We start from the raw sequence: 18458 nt of genomic DNA on the forward strand, positions 1-18458 counted from the left end.
ATTTACATTCATAAGTACAAAACCCAAGAAATAACAACAAACACGTACAATAGAAACACTAGATCTCATGGTCAAAAACTTATCCAACAAATAACTACTAATACAACTTTTGGGCAAAAAAGCTTCTTATATCATAGTATTAAACTCTACAATAAAATACCACTCTTACTCAAAAACCTCAACATTATAACATTTAAATCTCAAAACTGGATACTTAATATAGGGAGATCTGAAATAGAAAATATACCTACTGATATCAAACACAGACTAAAACTGAATCTACTAAACTGAACTATACAAAAAAACAATATCTTATAATTTTACTACATGATATATGTTTTTAATTAAATTCATTATGTTACTTTGTTGTAATATTAATTTCTTATAATTAAATTATAATATGTAAATGAAATCCTCAGCACGGGAGATCCCAGTGAGGATATCATTATCTCTATATGTTACTAAGAAGAGAAGACAATAAATCATTATTATTATTAAATCATTATTATTACCAAAGTTTGGTAATTAAACATAACTTGATTGACTGCCGTAATATAGTACCATATTACGAATACGAACCAAATTCATTTTTAGAAAACGAATTTTATAAAATATATTATGATTAAACTATACTAACAGACCGAACGATTAGTCATAATAGACCCGATATAGTTTTACATGACAAAATTTAAAAAATAACTTATATCATTGATGTCGCTATTCCAAATTCCTGTAATATTCAAAAATCTGTTAATGAAAAAATAAGAAAATACACAGATTTAGGAAATGAAATAAAAAGAATTTGGCATTCTCAGACTATAAAAATATTACCATTCTTCATTTCGGCTACTGGCATTATACCTAGCTCTCTCATTAAAAATTTAGGCGTATTAGATCTATCAAAAAATTTATATATAATGATGCGAAAGTCGGTCATTTTGAATACATGTAGGATAACGAAAGATTTTTTAAATATTTAAGTTGAGGGATCAGTAGGATTTATAGGCCCTGTTAGAAGTTCTACCGAGCCGAACCCTCTGATATGAAAATATCTGGAGTCGGTGAATTATTTTCCCATTTGATCTCTGGTGAGTTGACATGTTGTTCTTGTATTGTTTTGTATTTATTTTGCTTATATAATTCACTTGCATAATGTTGATTGACTAGATGATCATTTGTGGAAAAGTGTGTGGAAGGGTTTAGTTTTTCCTATGGGGAAGATTTAACCCGGACATAAAATCGGAAGTGTTTATTATTCTCCGTGATATATTGATGCACAACCGTTTTATGGAGAACATGAATAAATAAATTAATAATATGAATGAAAAATGTGAAAAAGCTCTCAGTCGAAGATCCAGTTAAAAATAGCGGAAGTTGATTAGTCAAATTAACTCAGTGGTCAGAGCATTACCCCGGCAAGGCAGAGGTCCTGGGCTTAATTCCTAGATGCGAACGTATCTCTTTCTGTGATTAATATTATCTTCAATGATTTTTTTTTCTAGATGAAAAAATGATAATATTTAGGACAAGGCCCTGATTTGCACTACAAATGGAAAGTATTTACGAGAGAAATCACTGATGTTATGATAAAGATTATCAGCAAATTACAAATTTATCCTTCAATTTTTTATGATTTTACTTTTCCATGAAATAGTGGCGGCCCTTAACACTACCAACCAAATTCTTGCAATTTTTTTATGAAATCTGAAATTCTAATGACTAGAAAATCTAAAATGCAGTTAACCTTAAATACATTTAAAATAAATCACATTTAAAAACATTATTATTAAGTTTTGCCAGCATTTTAGTTTTTATTATTGTGACAGCCGTTTCGGCGTGCAATGTTGTACTTCATAATACAGCTAAAGCCATTTCAAGCAACGTATAAATTATGAATGGTGGTCTTACACCAGGGCGATACTGAGAGTATCTTCCACTCTGGAACATGCCGCAAATATACTATATATTATTTTTAAATGAATAAATAATGAAATAACATAAATTAATCTGAAAAAATAACTGTTTTTTTATTAAATATGCAAAAATTACTATATGTACTAAATATATATATGTGTGTGTTTTTCTTTATTCATATTTCTTTTTTCATTTAAACCATAGATAATGTAACCACCACTGTTTTGAATACATACCTTATAATGCCCACGCACAGGCTTCGCCTTTGTGGGATTTTTTTGTTACTGCCTTATATTTTGTATAATTTATATACAGCGTGTATCGGCAAGTACCCGACAAACTTCAACCAGCTATTCCTTAGCACATTTTGAGTAAAAAATGTTAAGGGTACTTTGCTGTCCTGTAACATTTTTTTTCAATTAAAAACAAAAAATAAATAAAAAATTAACACTCCGTCACTGTCATTGGCATTGTTTCTCGTGTTCAACAGCTGTTATTAGCAAGTGTGTCAAAAAGCTTCCTCGCTCTTTTATACACACTAAATAAAAATAGGTAAAAATGAGACGAATGGTGCCATGCCATTTCATTGTGATTGTAAAAGCGCGCCAATGTAGGTACGTACGTACATTATTCAACGAAACTCGAATAAAATATTGCCAGATGGGTTTTCAAACATTGACAAAGGATAAAACATTGGAGACATGTGGTGAAAATATGAATAGTAAATTTTTTATTAAAAAAAAAATGTTACTATACAGCAAAGTGCCTATAACATTTTTTACTCCAAATGTGCTAAGGAATATGTGGTTAAAGTTTGTCGGGTACATGCCGATACACCCTGTATGTACCTGTATTTATCAAAAAAATTGCCAATAAAAAAAATCAATAAAATTTACTTGCGTACGCCGGGATTTGAACCCGCGACCGTCGGCTTGCTAGTCGAGAATCTTACCCCTCGACAACGGAGGCCGTCAAATCATCTAAGCCAGCGAATCCTAAACGGTGTTCCGCGGAACCCTAGGTTCCGTAGAAGGATCACAGGGGTTCCGAGAGTTAGGGCATGATCATGTTGCAGAAACCAGACTATCATGGCTGCTTCCCTTTGTCTCGACTTACCGATGCAAAACTGGCTCTTCAGCTTACGCCTAAACCAAAAACAAGTTTAAAACTCGACAGAATGCAATCTGTAGCGACAGACCTGCTAATTCCAATGAATCACTGTCACTTGGTCGCTTTTGAAGACTTCCTCAAAATACTTCATCCATCTCTTTTTTAATTCTTCCTCATTCGTCAACATTTTTCCTTCTTTCGATTTTATCACTTTCATGCTTTCGTTTTCTGAACCACTCCGGAACCTTTTGACTTCCTTCCAAAACAACATAATGTTTTCTTGAAAGTTGTTGGTCATTTTAATCTTCCTTCCTTCTTCCTCTTCCAGGTGCTCGATCCTTCTCTTCGCTGGAAGCACTGCCAGCCGCAATCAGACATAATCTGCTTTCTTCTTCTCTGAGACCAGTGCTTTAATCTCATCATCCCACCATGCATCACCTTTCTTCCTACCTTGCATACTTATTCCACAAACCTCTTTTTTTTTAATGGGAAAATTACATAAAATACAGTAAAATTATATTTTTCATTGATTTATTAATCATATTTTTATTGTTATTCATAAAATTTTATAAGAAATAAAATAACATGTCATTAAATAAAGCAGCAAATTTTAACATAATTCAACAATTTTTGATATTCTTTGGCAACTTCATAAATTAATATAAGATCTTTGGTAAATAACTCATACAAAATATTCATAAACGTAATACAAAATTTCATCAAAAACTGGTATTTTTTTAAGTACCACCTCATCATATTTTTGGCACGAATTCTTTAGTATGTGGAAAAAAAAATATTTTTAAAACATTTTTTGTATTTACTATAAAACACAAAGATACAAAACTTACACATAAATATTTATAAAAAATTATACTTAAAAATAAAGGCATAACCAAATGTTGTTGTATACGAAATATTATAACTTTTTTTTAATTAAAAATAATATTAAAATAAAATTACTAAAAAAACATAAGTGATGAAAAATAAATAAATATGAATTAGAATAAGTGAATTTTAATGGACTGAGTTGAGGAATTGATTGATTATTGAAACTCTCTGTCTGATGATAATGCGGTAGTTCATTAAAAGGGAAACTTAGTTTGGATATGAAACATATGATTCAAAAGTGAATGGTAGATGAATTCCTAATACTTGAGTTGTCATGTCGAGAGTCAGAATATTAGAAGATGTGGTATGAATGTGAATGAGGCAAGGAGTGTGTGCCAAGACCGACTTGTTTGGCGGTCCATCATCTCTGCCTACCCCTTCGGGAAACGGCGTGATGGTTAGTTAATAGTTAATTCTTGTTTCTATAATCTATGGATAATTCACAGAGATGTACTTTATTTCAAATAAATCCATTTCAAATGGAAATGCAAAATGCAAAATGGGTATTTTCCATTTTGCATTTTAAATGCTTTTCTAAAAACCATTTTGCATTTTGCATTTTAAATGCTTTTCTCAATGCATTTTCCATTTTAAATGTTTTTTTGCAACATTCTTCCTACTATCTCCACTCATCTTTTTTTCATAAGCCCCAAATATCAGTCGGTCCTCAACCTCGCTATGAGAGATAATTTCCATTTGTCAAGTTGCTCCCTGGTAGGAGCCCTGGTAATTGAGTGATACCATTATAAAAAAATACTGATTCAAATACTGAACATGGGGGCATGACGCTGTAATAAAATGTTAGATAGCAGCTTCTATGTTTTTACGTTGGCAACATTTGTCCCGCGCAAATTTTTTGTGGTTCATAATCCGTAGTCGTGGCATTTTTTGATTTACCATCATGTAATATGTTTGTTCTACATTGATGTCCATTATTAAATGACAAAACAGTTTAAAAATTCTATAATTATTTTAATTGTTTGACCTGAGAAACCATTTTGCATTTTCAATGCATTTTGAAAATAGGTATTTTGCATTTTGCATTTGAAATGCTTTTCTAAAAACCATTTTGCATTTTCAAATGGAAAAGTTTTGACCCATTTCCATTTTGCATTTCAAATGGTTTTGGGTACCCATTTTGCACATCTCTGATAATTCATAATAATCATCGTAAGCTAAATAATATAACAGAGGAACTATGTAGATTGCAAAAGGACGAGATGAGATAGGAAGAAATAAAAAGGTTCGATACAAAAGGTTAAATAATCAAATAATACATATAATTTCTATTATAATGCAAATTTTTCAATTGTAGTTCCGTTAAAGTATTTTTTTCAATGTTAATTATGATTTTTTCAGACTTTTTTCGTAGTTGTGTTGCTTACTGAAAACAAAAGAAAAATACTTTTAACAAATAAATATTCATCAAAATTATATACACTGATTTTTCACACAATTAAGTACAGTATCACATCATTCAAAAGCGCAAGTTTTCTTTATATTAAGGCCTCGTAGGAAGTGTTCAAAGATGGTTTGAAAGGGAAATATGTAAATACAAATCTTAGAGGGAGCGCGCTAATATTAAAAAACTATAATAATTAATCTTAAATGGTGAAAATATTTAATGAAACACGACTCGTTTGAAATTCTTTAGTTGAATTCAAAAATATACTGTGAATTTATATGTTCATAGATGGCAAAATATAATGTATATGTTCATAAATGGCACTAATTTAACAATTTTTTGAAAATACACTTTTTGCAAGTTATGCTTTAAAATGTTAAGATGGATAATTTGTTTGCGCATGTACATACGGAATATGAATATAAATAAATAGTTTTGTAAGTATAAAAACACAATACTTTCTAAGAAAGACATACAAATACAATATTGGATTGAATAACCGATACAATATTGTTTTTGTATGCCTTTCTTGAAAGAATTAAGTTGTTATACAAACAAACCTATTTATTTATATTTATGTTCCGTATGCATATGCGCAAACAAATAACTCATCTTTATATTTGAAAGCATAAGTTGCAATAATTCATCTTAATATTTGATCCAATTTGATTATACACCATCAATGAACGAATATATATAATGTATGTTCTGTTTAGCCTTAATTCCACAAATGAGGCCTTGCGCGAAATAATTTCTCTCGGGGACTTAGTCATCTTTTGGGATACTCTGTGAAGAGTCTTTTTTTAAGGAAGGAAGGAGTCTTGAAGAGACCCATGTTTGTAGGAAGGAGGAAACGCATAGGCCGCCTAATCATTCCGCAGTCAAACTGTTGAACATAAAAACGAGTCGTAGAAGCGACACATCCTTATGTGACAACTTAGTGACCGTGTGTACTGGTGCTTATCAATGACGCTAGCATCTTCTATTAAAATATCAGACATGGAAAGCATTTTCACCTGGCGTCTGTGCTTCTCAGACAGTAATCAGTTTGTTAAGATAGGGGAATTTATGAAACCGGCCGCCCATTTTAACTCATGTTCACATTGTATTTGCATAAAAGATTGATCAATAGTAAGTAATGTTTCTTACCACAAATCTGTTGACTTTGGACTGGGCGAGATTTTTGACAACGCTGGTGGTGCGCATTGACTCAAACTTGTTCCTCAGGCTGAAATTAGAAAACGCACACTGAATTATAATACATAAACTCTCAATAATGGAACTGCTGCTACCCATATCTCCCTTTTCCATCATTCCCCAGGGATCAAACCTTGGAACTCTTTTATTCATTAACGACATTGGCAAGACTATTAAATGCCCTAACTATCTTCTCTTCGACTCAAAACTATTTCGACAGCTGAAATGAGAAAACACCCATTGAATTACATTATAGAAACACTCAATTATAGAACTGCCGCTAGCCATATTTTCCTTTTGCGGCATTCCCCATAGATCGTACCTTAGACCCTTCCTATTTCCTTCATTCATTAACTGTATTGGTGACATTACATTAAAATGGGGATGGCATGAACATATTATATGTTAGGCTGACACACTACGCTATAATCTTCCTCAGGAGAGGGTCAGATCAAGTGGGGGACTGCAGCGAAATATCATTTCTTTGTATGGAAGCTGTCACTTTGACAGATGACAGCCGCGTAATTATGGCGCTCTGTAAATTGTTCCCACCCCTTCTCCTGCCGTAGGTAGGAGAAGGCACATCTTCTTTTTAGGTGTGACAGGTCTGTATGGGATTGTATGGCGAGCAATATGGAGTTATATAAAAAGCTTTGAACTAACTTAAATCTTATCTGAGGCTCAAACTTGTTTGAAAGGCTGAAATAAGACAATACCCACTGAATTACACTAAAGAAACACTCAATTATAGAACCACTGCTCTATATTTCTCATTTCAGGCATTTCCCAGAGATCTAACCTTGGACATCTCCTATTTCTTTCATTCATTAACCATCTTGGCGAGACCATTAAATGCCAAAACAGTCTTCTATTGGACTCATTTCAGAGGCTTAAATAAGAAAACACTGGAATGGAATCCTTGAAACCCCCATATCCTATTTCATGGTTTTCTCAGGGATCGAACCTTGGACCCCTCTAATTCTTATTCTCAATCTTAATTTAATGAAATAAATTTGAGGAGGTCAATACAAGAGTATACTGAATTCATTGAACTCAAGAAGCCAAATGTCTAACAAAATGATGATTTATAGAATTCACTGCTTGACGACAGGCAGCTGTCTATCAACATTAGACATTGTAGCTTGGACTAGATTCTATGACACCAATATTGGAGTTCAACGAAGGATTTGAAATAAAATTAGATTTTGTAATTATAATCTGTGATTTGCTAAAATAGTCTTTAAGAACACATATATTAAGGTTTATCAAACCTCTTGGCGGACTCGATCTGGGACTCATCTTCTCCGGTGTTGGACTGATGCTCGAAGATAACGGAGGATGACTGCGATACTTTAGGCTCATGGTCGGCCCAGTTCTCGAAACGGCTGCGCAGGTTCTTGGCCCTTGCAGCAGCTTGTGCCTGCAGGTGGAATTTATAGGCATTAATAACATATAAAGAAGAATAAAAATCGAATGAATTGTAGAAGAAGTCGGAGAGGCCTGTGGAAGACATGGCATGATCAAGTGAACCAAATACTTGAGTCGGACCATGTCAAGAGTCAATAGAATAACAAGATGTATGAGATGATGTGAAGCAAGAAGTATGTGCCAAGACCGAGTTGTTTGGCGGTCCATTCTCTTTGTCTATCCCTGCGGGAAAGGCATAATGGTTAGTTAGTTCAGAAAGATACCCCAACCACTCCAAATGCGCATATTTAACAACTGTATACTTCCAAAATGAACGCTCAAAATGCAATTGCGGATGCCTTGACAAAACAAGGAGCGTCCAACCCTGTTGTTACCCTCGTAAACCACATTACCCTATCTGACATTTCTTCCAACATCAAAGATAGATCCCGCAATGATTGGGCACAGTATTGGCATATTGCTAGTCAATCCAAGGGAGCCTGCTATGCCTCAATACAAAGGACTATCCCATCAAAACCGTGGTTTCAGCAATTTCCCCATTTTTTCCAAAAAAGAAGTTTCTTCACTCATTCGAATGAGGATCGGACATTGTTCCGTTCCTTCCCACCTTTTTAAAATTCACGTCGTTGACTCCCCAGATTGTACATTCATTCATTTTACATTGAAGCCTTATCTAAAATTGCCTCCCCTCCATTCAACATCTCATCTCTTGTCTGAACTTGACTCCAATTTTCATTTTAATTTTGAAATTTGCCTATTTAAATAAAATTAATATCTAAATTCACCTTTCGTTTCTCCATAATTTTAAATGATGGCCAAGAACACCCTTGAAGGGTGAAAGCCAGAAATAAAAGAAAAAAAAAATGCAAACATGGACTTTAACCTTTAACGTAATGGTGAAAATGCCCACCATGATATAGCCATTATGGAGTGATTCTATTTTATATAGAGGAGTCTGATTCTAAAATTCATTCTTCTGAATGGTTGTCGCGTCGCCAATATCGAGCTCTTGTTTTCTGCTCTCGTATTTGCAGGCCAAAGTTGTTATTCAAATATTGGTTTACCTGCTTGAGCACCTCGTCTTCATTGCTGTACCGCCGGTGTTGTTCCACCTCCTCGCCCTGACTCTCGTCGGAGTACTCGGATCCGCTGGAGTAGTCCTGTTCCCCGTCTGAAGAGGAGGGTGCGTGGTAGTCTGCACCAGGTGGAGGCGGAGTGAAACACTTCAGCGGCTTGGGACCTGGACATAGATAAGATAGATTAGAGATGTTTAAATGTAACAATAAAATCCAGTTCCAGGGAATTGCTCTATAGACAGTGTATATTTGATATTGTTTAGGTGTGCTAAACACAGATGGCACTAGTAGCATTAATTCAGAGCTACCGATATTACAGAGAACTACAGGATTATGTTACATAAGCGCCAACCCATGAAAAATCACGGAATATTATAATTGTATTTATAAAAAAAAATATTCGCCTCAGGATCATTCATTGCCTTTCAAAGAAGAAATTTACTTTTCAAATGTTAGTAAACTCAAAAAATTACAACATTATCCGATGACATCTTAAAATAACAAACAGATTATTATATTTTTGCTATTTTTTTTTGGGGTGTTATGCCGTGTTGCGCTAACTCCGTCTTTAGCCAACGTTTCGGACAATGTTACAGTGCCCATCATCAGAGCAGATGTGTGTATTATTACATTCATTCTAATCTAACAAAAAATGTAGCATTGCTTATGGAAAAGATAGCGATTAAAGAAAATATGTATGTAGTAATGAAATAGCTATATGAACGTGAACGACCCGCTAAAGATAGTTCAGTGAATTATAATTAGAATTATAATTAATTCATAGCAATAAAGTCATTAGTAAATAATTAAGAACCCATTACCATTTACTGAGGGGAAAACATAGATTGGTTTAACCAACAATAGATCATGTCATCGGTGTAACCAGTAATAAATCAATGTATGCACCTTCAAAATTTACATTTGAAATAGTATAAAAACGTTGTCTCAATGTGGACTAACCACAGTTTGAAAATGGCCTTGTAAGCCGAAACAGCTGTCACAATAATAAAAAACTAAAACACTTGCAGAACTTAATAATAATATTATCAAATTTAATCTAAATTAAATTTATAAAAAAATTAAATGGAGTTCTACGAATTAAACACAAAAACAATAAATAAATAGTTCAGTGAAATTACGCGCACTATCTCAATAATGTAGCTTCATTCCATTAATTAATCTAAGCATCTGTCAAACTTTTAAACGAAACAAATACACATTTCAAGTAAAGAATTATTAATTTTAATTATTATGGTACCTGCCTGCTTTCTGATATGATTTGTGCTTCAATATCAGATTCAACTTTGAATAATTTTACGCACTACGCAGGAATAAAAATTCAAATCGACACACCGACAGCCGAAATTGATGCGTTTAGTGTAATAACTTCTCAAGGTCAAGCTCTGATAAAGATTCCCACCGTCAAAGAATATGAACATTGGCCTTCTGGCTGTATTTCCAATTTCATCACAATTACATCATTAAAATAATACAGTGTTTTGTGTATTCTCTGAGTTTCATTTGAAGAACTATCTTTGTGATACAATACAGAGACTAACCCTTGTTGACTTCCTTCTGTGACTCCTCTTCCATCTGCTTGAAGACGGAGATCATCCGAGAGGCCGTGTGGCGCTCCTGAGCGATGGTGGAGTCCAGTCCCGTATCGTCCTCTTCGCGTACGATGCACGGGTCTCGGTACACCTCCAGCTCAGGGGAGTCGCGCTATAGTCAGGATAAACAAATAGTCATTATAATTATGTATATCTTTGATGAAGATAATTTCAACAACTCTCAATGAAAATATTGAACGAGCAGACACTAAAATAACATTTGCAGCTGGGACTCGAACCTAAATCCTTTAGTCTTACCTAGACAGATGTCTCTACCAATTGAGCTTTTTCCACCTGAGTACATTCCGTTATTTTTAACAATCTCAAAATAACATTTTTTAAATTTCTAACTAATGAGATTTAATTAAATAACTAATTGAGATATAATTGATTGACTAATTGAGTTTTTATTATTTAATAATTGAGTTGTTATTAATTAACTAATTGGGGTTTATTAATTAACTAATTTTTATTGTCCTTAAACATATCTAAGTGTCACTCGATTACATTTACTAGAAATAAAAACAAATTCATCTATCCATACAACTTGAATAACAAACCTTTACAACCTATGTCTATGTGTAAAGATCTAGGTGTTTACTTAGATAGCAAATTAATTTTTGACAAGCAAATTGAACACATTATTTCAAAATCCTACAGAATGCTAAGTTTCTTATTAAGAATATGCAAAGTTTTCAAAAGTGCTAAGACTCTGAAAATTTTGTTTTGTTCATTGGACAGAAGTCCACTGGAGTATGCTTCCACAATATCGAATCCTTAATATAAGGTATACATAGATTTAGTAGAAAGTATACAGAATAAATTTTCGAAACATTTACTCAAGAAATACAACAAAACTACAAATAATATGTTAACTTTACAAAAAAGACGCACATTGTCAGACCTGTTGCTTCTACATAATCTACTAAATAATAAAATAGATAATCCCGAATTGCTATCCGTCATTGGTTTAAATGTTCCAACGAGGCGTACCAGGCACGCTACACTTTTTCATATTGAAGCCAACAATACCAATGCAGCAAACAACTCAGTAATTAATCAGGTAAGTTTTTAGATTCTCACGGCCAAAAGCATTTTTGTTGTTTTTTTTTGGGGTGTTATGCCGTGTTGCACTAACTCCTTCTTTAGCCGACGTTTCGGACAGCGTTGCAGTGTCCATCATCAGGGCAGATCCGGTAGATCCGAAGATGTGGACACATGCGCAACACGGCATAACACCCCAAAAACAAAAAAAAAAAAAAAAAAAAAACTCAGTAATTACTCGTGCAATCACAACATACACCCAATACGAAAAATTACTACATTTAGACATCTTTCATGATTCCTTTCTAACATACAAATTTATATAAAAATAACTTATTAAATTTCTTAGCATGACATATTTCAAAAATATTTTCGCATAATTTTTCAAAACTTCTATGTATTAACAGTCAATTACAATTCGTGAGCTTATTAAAATTATTGTTTTCAATTCATTTATTATTATCTATCCACACACTTCCTTCCTTTTATAACAATCTCAGGCGAAATTACGTAATGATATTTTATGGACATGCGTAATAGGTACTACAACAGAACTATGTAATAACTAAAAATATCTAACTGTATCTTATTGTACTGTGTATGTCTTAACAAATAAATAAATAAATAATTGAGTTCTTATTAATCTATGAACTAATTGAGATGAAGATTCGGTAAGATTTATTTACTAACGGACCAAGTCCAATTAAGACATTAGATATTACACAAAGTTAATATAAGGAGAAATGTTACAATAAAGATGCTATGACAAAAATTGGATACAAAAACAATAAAGATAATGTCACGTGAAGACAGGAACAAGGTTTTGATGGAGTTCACAACTTCTGCCATATCAATACAAAATATTACTTACATTATGACTGATAAAAATCATTTAGGCTTACATCAAAAATTCAAGGTCCTGACTTGAGTTGACATGTCTTGCCATTCTGGGCATTGGTGAATGGTATCCATAATTTGTGGAGTGTTGATTGAGGAAAAACTAATCATTATTTCTGTGTCTGAGATGACATAAGACTGACCTTATCTGTGGACCTGGGCGGAGTCATGCGGAACTGTTTCTTCTCCTCACGCGGGGTGTAGGTCTCGAAGAACTTGAACTTGTTGGAGATGTCGCTGGTCTCGATCTTCACGTCGTCCACGCGGTCTGCCGAGCGCACCACGTCTTTGGGGATGAAGGGCTAAGAAGAAATGAAAAGTCAGTTATCATCAATTTCAATATCGTAAGAAGTTAGGTTTGTAGAAACAACTAGTTAATATTATTGGACTTCTTCTTCAAGATCCTTGGGTAAGGGTTCGTGTTGAAACAGTAACTTGTAAAGTTAGCGAACAACTGACTACGAGATGAAACGCACCCTTATTATTGAGTTAAAAGTGTACAGTTGTTCGGCGAATCCACGCGTCAATAGGGGTAATTATTCTAACCTCTACTCAGGAATGCATACAATAGAGGAAAATATAACATACTTTAAGATGCATCATAGCCTCAAATATCAGTTGCATAATACTCACGGTCATGGGAGTAATTTAGCTTTGTAAAAGCTGTAGGATGTGTGTATAACACCAATTCTAAAATTTTAGGTATAAGTTCCTGATGTCCGACACAATGCTATTGAAGTAAGTTGGTACATTTTACTAGGATCGTCATTTAATCTTTGGACATGTCTCCTGATTCCACAACATGGTATTCAACTCCTTAAGTAGGTGTCTGAGCCCTATTTGTCCCATCGTCTTTATATTTCCTCGGACATTTCATTTACAGACAGAACACATTCAAACAGTTCCTACCTTTTCTTTGCGTTTGGGTTCAACATTCTTCGTTGGCGTGACAGGTCCGGCGTTCATTATGTTAGCGTCAATCTCCTCGAATATGGACCTTGACTGTTTGCTGATTCCTAAAATAGAAAAAATTCTGAATAAATGTTGGAAATCTAGGAATTGAAAGCTATTATAGTATGTATTTGTAATTAACTTACCAGCGCTGAAGAGTCCCTCATCGTGGATATCTCTGGATTTGGACTGGCCATCGTCGTCCCTGAAGATCTTGCCGTTCTCAAACTTCTCCTTCAGCGAACTTGCCTTTTCCGTGTCCTGGGACATCTCCTTGGCGATCTTCTCCGCCGATGTAACGCCTGGGAAGGGTATATTAAACGTCATGAAAATTTAAATAGTGGTGTGCCCCAGGGGCCACGGTTAGGACCAACACTATTTATTTTTACTAATGAAAATAATTCTCAATGAAAATTTGAAACAGAAGAAGACACAGAAAATAAAAAGACACGAACTCATAATCTAGTGTCTGTAGAGTGGAGTGGAGTGTCTCGAAAATATGAAACAGAAGAAGCTGTTTCATGTTTTAATTGAGAATTATTGATATTTACCATATACTTTATTTTGTTTAGAAATGATGACATTTTTATCAGATATTGAAATGTCCAGCTTATCGCAGATGACCGTTAAATATTTAGGACGCAATTAGGATCGCAGTTTTGAGGACTACTGGGACAGCAAGATAAATTAAACAATTCGCATTATGATATAAGCAAGTGGCGTATTATTTATATGCACAGATCGAATTTACATGTGTGAGAAGATTAGTCATCATAATAAAACCCGTTTGGGTTGACATCAATATCATATCAGCGTTGAAATATAAATATATATTGTAAAATTAAGAAAGAAAATTATAAGATTCTTACTCTGTTCACTTTGAGCCACAGACTGCTGGTACATTTCCTTGATCTTAGCTTGTTTTCCCTGAAAGAATTTTTTTTTTATTAAACAAGAGTAATTTAAAGCATTTTGTGTGCCTTCCCCAATCTCTGGTTGACCAAACTAACTCATAACGAATATCCTGCTCATGATGGACTGTATCTTATGATTCCTTTTTGTGTCTGTATCTGATGCATCATTGTTCCTATCCTAGGTGACTTCTCCTAATTCTAACTTTCCCACTATCTCAGACAGGTTGGGTTAGCCTAACTCAATTGCATCAGGACACTCCTGAAGAGAAGTGGCAAACTAAGCACCTTTCGTGAACCCAAAAATTAAATTTCCAGGGTTCTCTCTCCCTCGGAAGTCGTGGATCTTAATAAGCCTCATTCGGTGCAGTCCCAATCGCTTTGCATATATGATACTCAAATGGGGCTTAAAGGATTCTTAATTGTGTGAATGTTAACATATTCAAACAATAGAATCTCTTCCCCGGAGGCAAATCTATGCTGAATCAAGTGTCTCCTAGCTAGATAACCTCAGCATCTGACTTCAAAGTATGTTTACAAAGAAAAGGAAGATCTAACTCACCATGAACAGCCTGCTCCTGATGGATTGTATCTCCTGCTTCCTCTCACTGTTCCTGTCCTTGACGACGTCGCCTGACTCGAACTTCCCCACAATCTCGGACATGTTGCAGAAAGAGACAGGTTGCTCGCGATGCGCCGTGCGCTTGTAGGACTTGCGGAGAGTTGCATCACCATCTTCTGCAAAATTAAAATAACACACTTTTTAATATTGTCTCTTTGTGAGGTGAAAGCCATTATGGTCTGTGAGTAAGTACAGGAGAATGTGGGCATTGGGTAAAAGAACAATATTAGCATATGCTCCGATAGCCAGATAGTTTAAATGGCACTGGAAGGACTGCAAACTAGTAGTGATGGAATACAGTATTGCCCACGGAGAGATGACAACAACAGGATAACCTTAATCTGAGCATGAATAATTGTATTAAATAAGTAGGGGAAAAGATAAGGAAAAGGAAAGAAGGACCATTGGATGAACCAGAGCCATCTGTTAAATCTACATTGGAATGGAAGAAACCCAGCAATGAGATTAATCCAAAGAACCAGGCAACTGTCCAACATTGATGAAAACATGCTGAAGGAGCTATTAGAATTATTATCAGGATACTACCACCTCAATTGTTGGGAGTAGAAAGCATCAAAAGCTGTAGGAAATGCGAAGAAGATATATGTGAGGAATTGAACACCATGTTGTAGAACCAGGAGACAGCCCAAATACTCAATGACAACCCTGCTGAACTTCATGGAGAGATTGGTCTACTGTCACGGTAAAAGCGTGAAACATGGAAGTTGGCACAATGTGCCTAAAGCCCGAATGCCCACAGATCGTATAGAACACAATAAACTATCAACTATCTGCCTACAGTGTATCCAAAGATATTTTGGGACTCGAACCAAAAGACAGTGGAAGATGGGATAAGGATAAAAAGATCACAAATGCGTTGGACAGACCAAGTGTCAAAGGGGCAGTAACGTGAGGAGTAAAGGAGCCTGATTCAACTATTAGAGCGGGGTTACGATCTTCAGCAAAGAGGCCACGACCAAAGATGAAGAACTTGTGGCTTACCATCATTGTCTTCGCCTTCACTAGAGCTGGGCTCGATGGGGATTCCATTGAGATATTCATCCGTCACTCCGATATCCATTCCCTTTGATTTGAACCTGTAAAAATTAAAAAAATAAGATTCATAAAGCAATTAGGCTAATTTAAGATTCTTGGTCTTCTTCTCAAACATGTTTGAAGTAAAACAACTTTTGGCGCGCCTGGGGGGGTTTAATCGACTCTTGCATACCAAGCGTGGCCAAATGACGCTCTTGCACGGAACGATGCTTCATTCGGCCAGCCTTGTAATTACTCGGCTCTTTCCGCCCGGCTCCCAAACCTCTGTGCGGTATATTTGCTTCTATTTTCACTAAAATTGGCAATGGATCTATTCTGAAATGATGTTGAATTTTTAATTTGTAATATATTATTTCCTTGTGTATCTTTTAATAATAATAAGAGGATTGTTTTATAATCAAAAATAAAAAGATTTTTTAATTTTCATTTTCACTTCCTCCAATAAAAATAAACTTTGATGTTTCAAATCTACCAGCTGTCCCGTGATAGCTATTTTAAAAATATTCCTGGATTACGAACCTGAAAATATTTGAAAATCCACGAGTACCATCTCAGTAAGCGGAAAACGTTGTTTGTGTCATGATGGAGGATTTAGCCAGCTGAGGAATTGAACTCACGAAGACTGGGTGGGAAACAGACGCGATGCCAACTCAGCCACTGACCGGTCTACATTGTACACTAGCTATTGCACCACCAATTTTTTTTATGTGATTACCGCGCAAGAGTCTCAACTGCTCTCAACGTATGGTGTGTTGTAAGGCTGAAGGGCATGAATAAGGGAAAGAGATGAGGTAGATGAAGGTGTGAAAGTACCTGGCTATCAGATCTGATCACAATGGTTTCAGCCATTTCAAGCTACGTCTTGATTCTGAACAGTTGTCTTTCGCCGGGGTAGCAAGTGCAGTGTTTAGTGCAGGGGTTCCCAACATTTTTGTACTCTAGAGCACATTCTAAAATATCGGTAGGGTGGCGGTCACCACCTATTTTTAATCGACAAACTCGGGGCAGCAATCACAATCAGAATGACAACAACACGGTTCCAGGCGGGGAATGCTATTTGCACATCACTCCTTGTACACGCCGAAAACCCGAAGTGAGCCGATGATCGCCGAACCGATCAGGACGGTACAAGTTCGTGACTACTGTCAGTTTGACTGTCAGGACCATGCTTATTGCTTTCACTGTCAGACAGAGCTGTCAGAGTCGTGTGCCATGTGTTTTGACGCCTTCGGCGTTCATTGGCTCAGTTCGTGGCGATCGTTCACTTCGGGTTTTCTACGTGTACAAGGAGTGATGTGCAAATAGAATTCTACGTTCCAGGCTAGCGTGAAGAGTGCAGTCTGGCTCACCGCTAGACAGGTTGTGACAAGTACTGTCAGCAAATGAACCACTCATACATAAAATATCGCAAACATACGAACGTATTTAATAAACCTAGGCACTCAAAAAAATTAAAACTCTAACAAATAAATAAAAATAATTCACATTTTTAATTAATGTTGATGAAAAAATTATTTCACTGTCGAATAGTGGCGGGCACATACGAATCGTTGGCGCCATGGCGCCCGCGGGCACGGGGTTGGGGACCCCTGGTTTAGTGGATGAAAAGATGGTCAGAAAGTTAGTAATAAATGAGAGTACTGAATTAGAACTGTGAGATATTGTGAATGTAAACATCTGGTCTGTTTCAAAGTTAAAAACATATTAAAAGATTTTAAAGTGTGTTGAGTCTGTCAGATAGTTTGTTTATTTGTTTGCAAATTAACACCTTTGATCTAGAAAGAAACATCTCAGAGAATTCATCAACCATTCAAATAAATTTACTTTGGCACGTGTTACACTTTATGGTCTAATGCTGCGGGAAAGGGACGGCACGTAACATTTGGTACAAGTACACGGTCAGTAGCGACATGTGAAAGAAAGACTTAACATCCGGTGAGGCCAGTTCATAGAAAATAGAAACAAAGAGATATATGGTATGGAAGCGTGCAAACTATCGCTGAGTACAACCAAACCGCAAACCAAAGTTATTCGTTCGATGTGTAGGTAGAAAAAAGGCAGGGCGCCACTGTGCGTAGATTCGAGCAGCAGTAATGAGGGTAATCGATTTTGGTGACACTTTTGTATACACAGTTTCATTCTAATTTTAGCTAAGTTCATGGCCCATCCCTTGTTTCTAATACCTATTAGCCAGCTCTTCCTGAAATTATGTAAACTTTATAATATTGAGGTATGGTTACTGCCGCCCATATATTGCTTAACCCGCGGTAGCCATTTATTGGATTACCAACACCTCTGCCATAGGTCACCCGAAGATGTTGGCTACGTTTGGCGATTAAGCAGGGGTGC

At 35.3% G+C, this 18458-nt stretch overlaps 1 protein-coding gene across 1 annotated transcript in view; it reads right to left on the reverse strand.

The window, feature by feature from the left end:
- Positions 1-5065: 5065 nt before the first annotated feature.
- LOC149409951 (uncharacterized) overlaps positions 5066-18458 on the reverse strand; it is a 33188-nt gene continuing 19795 nt past the window's right edge. Inside the window, exons 7-17 of the mRNA XM_089649370.1 lie at positions 16056-16150; positions 14994-15169; positions 14390-14447; positions 13667-13822; positions 13479-13585; positions 12713-12871; positions 10578-10740; positions 9007-9182; positions 7786-7934; positions 6467-6545; positions 5066-5296 (exon numbers count right to left, since the gene is read on the reverse strand). Coding sequence (XP_089505496.1) covers positions 5294-5296; positions 6467-6545; positions 7786-7934; positions 9007-9182; positions 10578-10740; positions 12713-12871; positions 13479-13585; positions 13667-13822; positions 14390-14447; positions 14994-15169; positions 16056-16150 — 1321 coding nt within the window. The 3' untranslated portion in view covers positions 5066-5293. The remainder of the gene's footprint in view (positions 5297-6466; positions 6546-7785; positions 7935-9006; positions 9183-10577; positions 10741-12712; positions 12872-13478; positions 13586-13666; positions 13823-14389; positions 14448-14993; positions 15170-16055; positions 16151-18458) is intronic.

Source organism: Hesperophylax consimilis, chromosome 29 (genome assembly GCF_061612785.1).
Source record: "Hesperophylax consimilis isolate HC1 chromosome 29, BYU_Hcon_1.0, whole genome shotgun sequence".
NCBI classification, from domain to species: Eukaryota; Metazoa; Arthropoda; class Insecta; order Trichoptera; family Limnephilidae; genus Hesperophylax; species Hesperophylax consimilis.